General features: G+C 39.4%; 2 protein-coding genes across 2 annotated transcripts; one reads left to right on the plus strand and one right to left on the minus strand.

Annotated features, from left to right (window-relative positions):
• Positions 1 to 761: 761 nt before the first annotated feature.
• On the minus strand, positions 762 to 7,344 carry LOC119661646 (dnaJ homolog subfamily A member 2). The gene is made up of 3 exons (XM_038071078.1): positions 7,145 to 7,344; positions 2,099 to 2,542; positions 762 to 1,897 (listed from the first exon to the last, which is right to left on the minus strand). Exons 1-3 carry the CDS (start codon positions 7,211 to 7,213, stop codon positions 1,187 to 1,189), a joined length of 1,224 nt encoding a protein of 407 aa, XP_037927006.1. The 5' UTR covers positions 7,214 to 7,344; the 3' UTR covers positions 762 to 1,186.
• Positions 7,345 to 12,567: 5,223 nt separating this feature from the next.
• LOC119657118 lies at positions 12,568 to 12,946 on the plus strand. Its single transcript, XM_038063881.1, has one exon. It carries the CDS (start codon positions 12,641 to 12,643, stop codon positions 12,878 to 12,880), a length of 240 nt encoding a protein of 79 aa, XP_037919809.1. The 5' UTR covers positions 12,568 to 12,640; the 3' UTR covers positions 12,881 to 12,946.
• Positions 12,947 to 12,965: the final 19 nt, after the last annotated feature.

The raw sequence follows: 12,965 nt of genomic DNA on the forward strand, positions 1-12,965 counted from the left end.
GCGACTTACTCACCAGATCTGGCCCCATCGAACTACCACCTCTTTGCCTCGTTGGGCCACGTGCTTTCTGAAAAGCGCTTCGACTCGTACCAAAATTTCCAGAAATGGCTCATTGAGTGGTTCACCTTCAAAGACAGTCAATTGTACTGACGTGGTATTGACAAATTACCAGAAAGATGGGAAAAATGTGTAGAAAGCGACGGAAAATATTTCGAATAAAATAACTATTACGGTTCCATTGTAATTATGTGTTCTATTCACAAAAAAAAATGGAAATTAATTAGGAGTACACCTGGTAACTCAAGAAAAGCACCCTAAGTTGAAAAATACGTCGAAACATCATCATTTGAACAAAAATCGTTGGCATGTATGTATGGTGTTAAAAATTGCCTTGTAAGTTGAAGCAAAAGCATTTTAAAGCAGAGATATGTTCCACAATTGTTCAGTAGTTGTAAATCGAGAAGAAGAATCGCACGTGAATACGTAAATAAAACAGTCCGAAATTGCGCCCTATTTCTATCAAAACAAAATTCCATCTTCCTTTACAGTGCCCATACTTAACATCACCTTTCATATTCCCTATAAACTACCAATGTAATGATGGAAAAGCGCAACAAATTTAAGGCCATTTATATAATTGTTCCTCTCCATGCAACAATTACTTATTAAGAAGAGGTTTACTAATAAAAATTAGTTGAGGAGAAGTGCCATACCACAAACAACTAATTATATTATAAAAATTATAAAATTCCAAATGATAATACCATTACGAATGCGATTGAATTTGTTTCAACCTCGGGGTTTCCTTTATTTCTCTACCATTCATTTTCACTCAATTAACTTTTCGTGTAGTGTTCCAATTTAAATTCAAAAATATATGTATTTTGTATAAATTACAATTTGATAAAGAATTTTATAAAATTCAAAGAAGAAAAAATGGTTTCCAACAGACGAATAAAGAAAAGCAAAAATACTGTAAATAGAAATAGAATAGGATTTTTAAAGGGCTAAACACTGTGTTTATGTCAGGTTCTCGTCGCTTTTTGTTCGAGTTACAAATTTCGTTAGTATTTCCGTTATTTAAACTTTTTTTCTGTAGTTTATTTTTCCGATTTTTTTCTTTGAATTATGATTTTATTTATAATTATAGTCTCAGCATCTTTGTCTTTTTGGATTTTAATTTACTTTATTGAGTTTGACATTGAACGCTTGGACCATGCCCATGATGGGAGTCATCATCATAGTCAGCATCGTAGTAATTTCCACTACTGCCCCCGCCATAAGAATCAGACGATGATCGTGGCTCCAAATCGATCATGTCCACCTCTTCCACTTGTTCACCAATTGGCATGACAAAAGGCGTTCGTGCTGGCAATAATGATTCCAATTTTTGCATTTGTTCTTTTGAAGCAAAATTATTTGTTGGGAATTGTACAACGAATTCAATATAAAGATTTCCCTTCTCAAAAGGATTTTTATGAATTGGCATACCCTCCCCAACAATACCCTTAACGTCGCCCGATTTGATTACCTCGCCCTTCTTATTTCTTACAACTATATCACGATCATCCAAATGCTTAAATACGTATTCGATACCACAAAGTGCTTGTGCAAGACTTATTTCTACTTTTCGTATAACTAAATCATCACCGCGCCTCTCAAATACAGGATGTTCTCTTTGAATGAGTAATACAATTACATCACCCTTCTGACCTTTGGAGTTCTGGTTACCTTCTCCGTGGAACATAATCTTCTGCATATGTTGCATACCTTTTTCTACGTGCACTTCAACGGTGTGCTTTCGATCCATTATTTGTGTTCCGTTGCACTCAGTGCACAGATCACTTTCACTAATTATTATTCCGCGCCCACTGCAACTAACACATTGCCGTCTAACCTAAAAGAGCAGTAGAAAATAGGTAAGTGAATCTGCTTAGGCATATCTAGATAAGTCGGGAGTAAATTCTTGGCAATGTACAATCCAAGCAAGTTCTAGTTGTTTTAACAAGTATTTTGAATTTGGACTACCCAAGAGAAAATCATGAGAGATTATCGAACTGGAAAAGATAGCCCGTAGAAAATTAAATCGTACACTTACCTGCCCCAGAATATTCATTGCGATCGGCTGAAGTACTACCTGCCAACCTCTTCCTTCACAGGTTCTGCATACTTCTGTTGCACCTGACATACCCCCACGTCCGTCACATGTTCCACACATCTGTGTCCGATTGTACTCGGTGGGAATTGATCTGTTGCCATTATATAAATCTTCTAATGAAACTTCCACTTTTATCACAATTTCGGGAATGCGTTTCTCGCGTTCGCGACTCATTCCTCCGAAACCTCCGAACAACTGTGAAAAGAGGTCGTCGGCGCCACCCATGTCAGCACCTTCTTGTAAGCCTTTCAATCCATGTCGGTCGTAGATTTCTCGTTTATTGGCATCCGACAGGACTTCATATGCAAATGAAATTTCCTTAAATCGATGACCTTCCTCCGGGTTTTTGTCAGGATGATATTCTTTAGCCAACTTTCTATAATTCTGAAAATTAAGAAATGTTATTGACAACGAAAAAATATATATATACAAATTTTTTAGTTGTATTTGATATAATCAAATTCAACCCAAATTTGACAATTTTTAGCGCAGGGATCTGTCGACTGGACGCTTCAGTTATCAGAGGTTTTGTGTATTTTTTTTATAAAGACATTTGAGAGTGAATTTGTCTCATTAGCACGCAACACGTAATATACGCATATATTATGTGAGAAAATTCACTTTCGGGTGATATTGACATTCAAAATTTGAATTTCCAAAGAAATGACAAATTTTACCTATTATAACTTTGTTAGTAATGGTGCGATTTCCACCAAACTTGGTAGGATCAAGCTCTATATTATGCATGCTGCTAGGATAAACTTAAGGGGAGTTCTGCAGCCAATTACTGAAAATTAAAGTAATTTACTTTATTTTAAGGAATATTGGTATGGGAGGTATTTCGGAACCTAGCCACCACAGATTTTTCGGTTGAACAGTTACTGAGAATGGCCCCGTTAAATAAATGATCAATTTCGACCCCGAACTCCCCGCCGTTTCAACAAATATCAAAACTAACCGAGATCTTCCATTTGATATCCCATATGACTATATTTGATGAAAAAAAAGGTTTATAAGGGGGGACAATGGAGTTGCCTTCTAAATGGCAACAAGTTTGCGAACAAAGCGGCGCATATATGACTTAAATCGGATAATTCTAAGTATGTTAAATAAAGCGTTAAAATTCAATCATAAATACGACATTAATTTTCCCCAACCCTATATTACATTGGATGAGCCGTGTAACAAACTATGATCATCCGAAATGAGAACATCCACGATCGCCAACCTCTGTGATTCCGAGTTCCTGCTGGCAACCACAGACAATGAACGCCGCCTCGCAGTAATGAAGACGACCTCTCGGTTCCAGCTGGACCAAGCCTATGACCGAGAAAAATGGGGATTTCAATCTAGACGAGACAACCCAAAATATGTCGTCAAATCGTAGCGTAATAGAAGCCATGTTCTCTAATGCAACTGAAAGAGGCCTTATGGATTAGAGCTTAAAAATACAATCAAAGTCTTCCCTGCTTATAGGCTACCAACATGTAAATGTTGAAACTTTACTATATCGAAAAGCCAACAACGCCTCGGATACGGTCTGGCCTCACGAAAATGACCTTTGGCTATCGAAAACGCACTACGAATGATTTCAGAAATGTATACTGCATCACGGAAGAGCTTGCACGTGGACGTTAACGGTCTCATCCTCGATGATGACCAATTAAAGAGGTAGAAAGAGCACTTCACCACGGTTCTTAATCGTATTACATCCGATGAAGTTCCGCCTCTTGTGTGGCTAATCACCGCAACATGCGGATACAAACTATTCCTCCAAGCAGAAGAGAAATCATTTCAATTTCAATGTACTCAAATGGAGTAAAACCGCTTGACTTGAAAGTCCCCCCGTAGAGTTATTTATCACTGCACCTGCGGTTACTGTAGATCTGTTAATTCCACTGGTACGGAAATGTTAGGAATCCGAGACCTTTCCCAGCTGGTTTTTGGTCGGAATTCTCCAGCATTGATAAAATCAACACCTTGTGGGTCATTTTGGAACAGTGCGCGGAGGTTAGATCTTCGCTGCACCCGCTCTTCATTGATTTCGCGAAAACTTTCGGTAGCGTGAACAGAGAGTTTAGCTAAAGTGCTTTAAGCAGGAGGCGCATTCCAGCGAAACTAGTGGCCATTATCAAAATGACATATGGTGGCACAAAATGTCACATGATGCGCCGAGATCAAATATTGAATGATTTTAAGCAGAATCCGCCCCTCTTTGCAGCATGGCATCGGTGTTACTTCTTCTTGTTATCGGTGACGTTCAATAGAATATGATATCTTCCAAACACCTCGACTACGCTAATGATACCCGTTCGTCCTCTAACCGGATCTTGAACCTTGGTCAAATGGCTCTGGATTTGGAAAGAGGAGCAGGTCGAGTTGGATTGAAGATAAACAGCAAAAAACCAAGGTTCTCAGTCTGACGCACTCTCCCTATTTGAATTAACGGGCAGAACATCGAGGACGTCGATCAATTTATATATCTAGAAGGGTGATTTCTGCCGAAGGTGGCACGGAACTGGGGGGCTGCACGGCACATTAACAGCGCTAAATCCGCTGCATTGTTTAAAATGTGGAAATACAGTTATTTCACCACCAAAATCAAGTTGAGACTGTTCTGTGCTAATATTCTTTCAGTGTTGCTACACGAAAGTAGTAAAGTAGTGTCCAGTACATGGAAAGTGGCTGCCATCCCCCTGCCACTTCAAGGCTTGCGTGGAACCATCAGAGTACGCTGACCTGACACTATTACAACCGAAAGACTTGGTTGTCGCACAGACCTTGCTCTCATACGCCATGTGATCGGAACACGGAAGTGACAATAAATAGGTTACACATTAAGGAAGGGCGACAATTTCATGGCTAGCTATGCCATGCACTGGAATCCACTCTCCCAAAATGGCCAACGAATAGGTCGTCCAAGAGCACTTGGCGCAGAACAGTAGAGGAGGAATGCAAGCAGCTCGGAAAGTCGTTGAGGAAGCTGAAGCGCATTTCAACTGCAAACGATGAGGCTTAGGTGTGATTGACGCGCTTGACCCCATCAAGGGGTAAATGGCAACCATATATATATTTTCCTAACTAGTAAGTACGTCGTATCTCCAATTACCACCGAGGACTGACAAAGAATGATGATCGACAACAAGGTTCCAGGAGAAAATTATATGATTCGGAAGGACGATGAACTCACTTAATTGTATCTCCTTTACTGTGGAATGTGATGCATGATGCTGTTCCCATGTTTTCTATGATCAAAAAGAAGCCTGCAATGACGGTCGGCATTGTAGGCTACTTGGCTACTTAGGTGATTGCTACCGAAATACATTCGGAGAGGTCGAAGGCCTCCGCAAGAAGAATAGCAAGAAAAACGAACTCCTAGCTGAAAGGATAATACAACCTTGCACAAAGGGAAGACAAAGGTAAAAGTAAACCATCAAAGTGAAAGTCAATGGACATATATTTACCTCACGCCGGCCAATGCCAGTATGAAACAAGCATGAGCGCTGGCGAACGCTCGCAGACCGACGACTAGTCTTTGCTGAAATTGTACAACTTACACGGATGCATGCATTGCTCGAGTGGACAGTGGCATTGCTCGCAAGTTCACAGAAATAACAATCGACTCACTAGCGTGAGAAATGCACCTGTCATATTGAAAATGTACCGGTCGGCAACGAGCGCAGACCAAATGTGTCCAACATGCAGGCAACGCGATAAAGCGGTGCCCCGAAGAATCAAGGGAGACACATAGTGGACCCTAAATTTGAATGACGAAGCAGCTTATCACAGGGCGTATAGAGCGTTCAATTGGTTGATCTTCCCAGATGCGGCCCAAAATATATGCTGCTTTCAACTGGGCGAGAATCCACTCGAGAAAATCATGAGCTATGAAACAAAAAATTTATTTCGGATAACGTTAACGTCGCCAAGGACTTCGGATTCTGCTAAACAAATCGATCCGAAGTCGAAAGTGGTAGTCATTGGATCTCACATAAAAAGGGGGACAACTGATCAATTTCTGACCTATGTGCCCAATGGAAACGATTTTTCCCAATAATTGCTGTAATCATGAAGTAGCTTCTTCGAAAAAATTACCAACAGCTCACAGAGAAGCAAAATGCCAAGCATTGTACCATGTGCCGTCATCGATGGCGGGGCTGACAGACTTATGGGCAAATTAACTTGCAAAGTGTGGCGAATCATACCTAACGTAAATGGAAGTGATTTGACTTCATAAATAATCATATTAAAGAACAAGTCTTAATTGAAACAAGTTAAATCGTCACAACACACGGACGAATTAAATTAAATGTGAAGTAACCGAAACTGGAACTGAAAAAAAGCGACAACTGACACTTAGCGGCTACGTATCGTGCAAGGGTTAACGAATCGAAGTCACTGTCACGGGTGGGCCTCTGTCCCGAAAAATCGTGGCACGAATGTGTAACAGAATTATGATAATCAACAAGCAGTTCCTCGCCGTAACACCTGGACAGCTGCCAAATTAAAGATTCCATTCAATTAATAAGGCCAAAATAAGGTCCAAACCTAAGCAAGAAGCGATCATCGCCGGAAGCCGTAACTCCACTACTGCTTGGAGGAATTGCCTACGTTCCAGCATTGGCAAAGTATCCGAACGTTTATCACAAAACAACTGCAAAATAACGTGCAGAGACCATTGTTTGATCCATGACAAGCATGTCATTCATTCCGACGCCATTTTGCCAGCTGAAGCGTTTAAATTTGCCACAGAATCGTTGGAAATGCACGAAAATTATATAATTCGATTGAATTCTAAGCCGATTACACTCAGCCATCCGTAAATACAATCGACAATTGATCGTTATAAAGTCCAGCCAATTACGGTGTTTCGCCGGCAAAGGTGTCGCATCAATTTCAAATCCTCGCACGCTTTCACCGTCAACAAAACCACAATCAAATTTCATTTCCAGCCGCACACTTCACTTTGTCGGGAAATCGTCTTACCTTTTTTATTTCGCTACTCGACGCATTCTTGTCAACACCCAACAACTCATATAAACTCGTGTCTCCCATTTTCGGTACGCGTTTTCAACACAAAACTTTTTCTATGATCAAAAAACCGAATCACCGCAAGCAGTTTTCTATCAAGTAAAAATCAGCGTGCACCTCCACGAAAAATCATCGAGCTACTGCTGAGTTAATGAGTAGAAGGGACTGGGTGAAGATTTCAGAAAAATGAGGAACATATGGGAATGACAGTAGAAAACTTGACGAAAACTCGGAATACAAAAGCAAAATGGATGGAAAAGGAGTGCGTCTGGAAATAGTAATCGTGGCAGTTGAATTATGAAGATAATGAAAGAAGACTCCTCACTAGCCACTTCAATGAATGTCCTATTCTCTATATGGGGGAGATTTAACTCTTAGCAAATTCAAATCTTTCGGGCTTATATAAGAGTAACATTAATAATAGAAATAATCTATTGCTAATTTTTGCACTCATAATTGAAGTGGAGATAGATTCCCGGGCTAACAAAACTAAACTGCTATCATCCGTAAAAATAGAAGATGTTTGCTACCTATGGAAACTTACTCCCTACTCCCCCCGGATGCTTTTTATATTCTGTATGACAAATGAACATATTAAAGATGGTGATTCGTTTATAGTCAAGTTCCATATTTTCCCTCCTCAGTAGCATCGACAGCTATGATTATTGTGTTATCTTTTCAATAATAACTTTTATTTGATTCGAACCATACAGAAGAAGCTGGAAACAGATAATGAATAGCATAACAAATCCTACACCATTGTTGAGGGTTTCATTTGTTAACCTTCATCTTTCAATTAATCTGAATTTAATTAGAAAACCGAACTTCCATAACAAACTAGGTCGGATCGGTAATTATTTAATTGCGTTATAAGAAATGTAAAGTTTTTAATTTGCTGTTTACGCAGGCACCTTTCCGTGGTCTATTAATCAATTAACTGTTTCCTGCCTCTTGAATTTCTTGCGAGACAAAATTCTCTTAGCCATAACGCGACCCTCTTTAGTTTTGCTAAGTGTTTACTAACAAAACACTCAGTTTCTTCATTCCTGTTCTACTTTTACGGTGCTATGACCAGATTGATCATCATTGAGCATCAGACTTCCGATCTTGTTCACCTAGGTTCGAATCTCGATTTGTCGTGAACGTTTATGTTTACTTTTGTGGTGCACCGCCGCTGCAGGCTTATCACTTTTACAGCATTAAGTATGATGATAATAAAATTCAAGCATAGTCTCCAGGTCTGACGAGAGGAGGGTGCTTCGCACCGGGCCTAGAGTTTTCTTGGGGGCCCGAAATAGTAAAATTTTTATTCCGGGTTAAATAGATATTTCGGTAATATAGAAGGGATCCTTCGCAAAAGCATACACAAGGTTTAATAATAGCCACATTGCCCCTAGTGCCAGTTACCCAGGATTTGTATCCCTAGATCACTTCCGAAATTTCTACAGAAATCTTTCAATTAATTGGGGGACCGCGGATTAAAAAGGAGGAGCGCTAAAATTAGTGCCCCCGGTCAAACCAGGGGGAATTGCTAGATGCAGCTTTGTGTTCTCTTGGTAGGCTGTATAGCTGCTATGATCCTTTAAGTCTTATTTTCGAAAGCTACCCCTCTTCAGCCTGTAATTGCTAATGACCACTAAAACCCAAGGAAGTTCAATTCGTTTAATCCTTGCACAATTGGATATGGTACTGGTAAACGAAAGTGATTTGACCAAGAAGGACGGTCTGGTTCATTGTGTGATCGACATTCGTTGACATTGTGCTGGTACACAATATATCTTAATACACAGCGACCACAAGTTAACTCTATGCCATATATATGTAGTGGAAGCCTGTGGGAAACCTGCAAAACCACAAATGGGAAGATAATTAAGCCATCTAGAAATAGCGATGTTTCAACAAACTTTCATTGGGTTTAACTTTAAACCAGATTCCCGCATTAGAAAGTTTTCTACAAAATGGAATCCATCTAGATCATCACATCGCGATAGGGTACTTCAAAAACCATACGAGTGCGCTAATTTCATCATCTTCAGCAAGGAAAGGACAAATGCCATAAAAGACTTGCAAGATAATAGTAAGACCCGCAATAATCGGAGAAAAGGTTACCTTGTTTCTTTTACCGACAGTTATCCGGAGGGAAGGCAGCCCTGGTAAAACAGTAGTGGTGGGCTCAAGGAATATACCGCCTTCGCGGGTATTCTACAGTGCTCTGTGTTGCTTCCACTATTGGAATATCATATAAACACCGGTACACCCACTTTGCAACCAACCAAAGCCAAAGATACCATTGGTATGTAGAGGGTATTAATTGTGCTCATATGAAAAAAGATTATATGGACACCCTACACTTCGCAAAATAGTGAACATATATTGCTATAGTCTCCAAATCTTAATGGAGATCGTGGCTACAGAAATGCCAAAGACCACCCGATATACATCTCAGAATTGTGGATTGAAACCATTGTAACAGATTAATGTTGGACCATTTTGATTTTTCTGTGGAGCATGTGCAAAACGTTTTGAATTTGAATTGCTGATTCTTCGCCCTTTGTGCGACTCTTCCATGGGTGTGCATTCCTAGGTATTCAACGTTCACTTGAGGACATAGACTCCTTAATCCTTAAGATCCAAACCCGAAAGCTATGGAGAGGATGCAGTAGGAAGAATGCAAATGATGCATGCTAACGTTAATTTACTGGTTTATTGACGAGTCTCGGCTTCGCATGTGAGCCCAAAGTTGAGATATCGCCAGTATAATTATAGTGGTTAGCCTGCTAATAGAAAAATCCACCACATGAATAAGAAAGAAACTAGGAACAAACGTTTGATTCATTAATAAGACCCACATGTCAAAATTTCAGAAGTATTGCAGATTCTTTCCATCAAGAACATTGTTTATTTCAGATATAATCCCGTGAACTTGTTCTACAATATTCCTAAATTCAAATTAGTGATCAGGTATCACGTTCCTCTCTGTTAGGATTAGTAATATTTTCTAGAGCAGAAGTTGTTTACCTTCGATATGGTGGAAAAAGTCTTATCAGGGTGTAATATTTGTTTTGAATTGCATCTTTTCCAGGCTTTAGAATCATCGTCACAATTGCATTTTTGGAACAGTTTACCAAGTATCCGATTCTCAGGATTGCATTGAAAATATAGTATAGTAGCTTAAGGACTTTTCCTGACAACTGCTTCAACATAAAAGAAGTGAAGAAGTCATACGCTGGAGCCTTTTTACTTCTTCCAAGGATGTTTGCGCGTGGCTCAGTTTGATTGGACATCTGAGAAGTTCAAATAGAGTTTGGGATTCGGTTGGTCTAAACATTTCTTTCAAATGAAATGCGAATGTGCTGGCTTTGTTCAAATTACTTTTAGCTTAACTCCCTGACAGATCCTAACGCAGGCTCTCTGATTGCTAATCTTACCTGCTTTCCTTGACGAATAATCAATGGTGCGGTGTAGACAGCCCACCCAAAAACCGTTAGATATCAGTCTCCTGATCTTCTTAAATCTTAAATGATGGTTTTAGAGTTTCGGTGAGTTTACTTCTTTCTTGAGGAGACCTATGTGATTGCCATTCTTACCGCGCCCGATTCTTGTCTTGCAATAGCTTTAAAATTGTTGACGAATTAACATTTTTGAAGACGACTTTCTTTGAAAATTCTGGTGTTGCTGCAGGGTTGCCTTTCAGTATAACTTCATTGAAGCTCTGAAGAACTTCATCATTGATTTTGTTTTTAATGTCTAATCTTTTTTGCAATTTTCTTTTGGTATATTCGCCAATTTGTGCATTTGTTCGTCGACCTCTTTTGTTGAGTATTATACTGTGGCTTATTAAGTACCGTGATGATTATAGGAAGGTGGATGTATCATCAACCTCGTAGACTGATTGTGTCATTGTGCAGTGGCCGTGGAAACTCGAAAGCCGATTAGATCTGATTTTTTGTTTGTCTCAGGCGACCAGTGAGTATGTTGAGAGTGACTAACCTCCCGCAGCGGTGAATTTCCTCCCTAAGGCTTTAAGGAACTGAATGAACTGTTTCTGTGTTATGTTATTTCTTGGGAAAGGAGGGTAACAGATCAATGATATAATAAATTCACATGAGCACATCTGCAGACATAACGAGATTCCTTGAATTAAGTCCTTACCGGTCACTTCCAATGGGTTGTGCTTGAATTCACATTTAATCAAAATCGCTGTTTTCAAATATTAGAACTGGATTGAAGTCACATATACTGAAGAAGATTATACCGTCAGCTTTGCATTGGCTTAAGCCATTTGCATTCCAGTGTGATATTTTGATTGTACAATTTTATAAATTAAGAAAAAAACTAGGTTTTGTTCTTTATGTTGTAAACATTTTTATTTTCCTTCCGCATACAATTGTTTCGGAAACCACGTGCCTCCTTCATCAGTGCTAGCACCTAAAGATTAGGATTAGCTACTAGCACCGATGAAGGAGGCACGTGGTCTCCGAAACAATGGTATGCGGAAGGAAAAAAAATATTTACAGTATAAGGAAGAATATCTAGTTCTTTAAATGATGTCATTAAATGATTACAATGTTAAACGAACAAAGAAGAAAAATATATAAACAAAACCACAGAGGACAACGGGAATAACATATATCGGCAATATTAGTCCATTTAAATTATCTAATTTAATATCGAAATACCCCAAGATAAAATATAGAACTAGAATTCATCATCATCAACGGCGCCAAAACCAGTATCCGATCTAGGCCTGACTTAATAAGGAAATCCAGACATCTCGGTTTTGCGCCAAGGTCCACCAATTCGATATCCCTAAAAGCTGTCTGGCGTCCTGACCCACTCATCGCGCCATCTTAGGCAGGGTCTGCCTCGTCTTCTTTTTCTACCATAGATATTGCCCTTGTAGACTTTCCGGGCTGAATCATCCTCATCCATGCGGATTAAGTGACCCGCCCACCGTAACCTATTGAGCCGGATTTTATCCACAACCTAACAGCCATGGTATCGCTCACAGATTTCTTCGTTATGTAGACTACGGAATCGTCCATCCTCATATAGGGGGCCAAAAATTCTTCTTTCGAACGCGGCGAACTAGAATTAGCAAGTGGAATTGTTCAAAATGGGTATTTTGTGAAAAGCGATTAATTGTAACAAAAGCAATTCCAATCGTGGCCGAAAAAGAAGAAAGAGAAAATCATTTTAGTCTGAGTGAAAGGAGGAAATAGAAATTAAGAGACGATCTATATGTACGTATTCAAATTCCAAAACGGATGGATATTCAAAACTGGTTTAGTTTCAATATCATAAAGGCCTGTTTACGATAGTTCCTAATTCTTCGTTAAATACACTTCAGAATGACTAATGAAACTAATATACGCTTTTGCCGTTATATGTCAATCTTCAAAATCAACCAAAACAACTCCATCGGAGCAAGGTGGTGCAGAGTTATTCAAAATGCCTGGACTAGAGGATAATCCCAAATCAACTACACCCACCGAATCATCTACCGTGGAAGAAGGTGAACCCGAGCCACAACCAGCTGTGCGTGAGTTAACACAAACGGATAGAATCAATCGACAACTTCTAAAGTCGTTCCTCGACCGCATCAACACCAATGGTTTGGAGCAGAATTTCCAAAACTTGAGTAATGGCAGCGCCGCGGCCTCATCGTTCAATGATAGCTTCGATGAATAGATATTGCTGTAAATAATTAAATAGTGTGTAAGCGAATATGTTGGAATAAAATGATTCATTGAAAATCGAAAGCTTTATTTTATGC

The sequence above is a fragment of the Hermetia illucens genome, chromosome 1 (genome assembly GCF_905115235.1).
Source record: "Hermetia illucens chromosome 1, iHerIll2.2.curated.20191125, whole genome shotgun sequence".
Classification (NCBI taxonomy): Eukaryota; Metazoa; Arthropoda; class Insecta; order Diptera; family Stratiomyidae; genus Hermetia; species Hermetia illucens.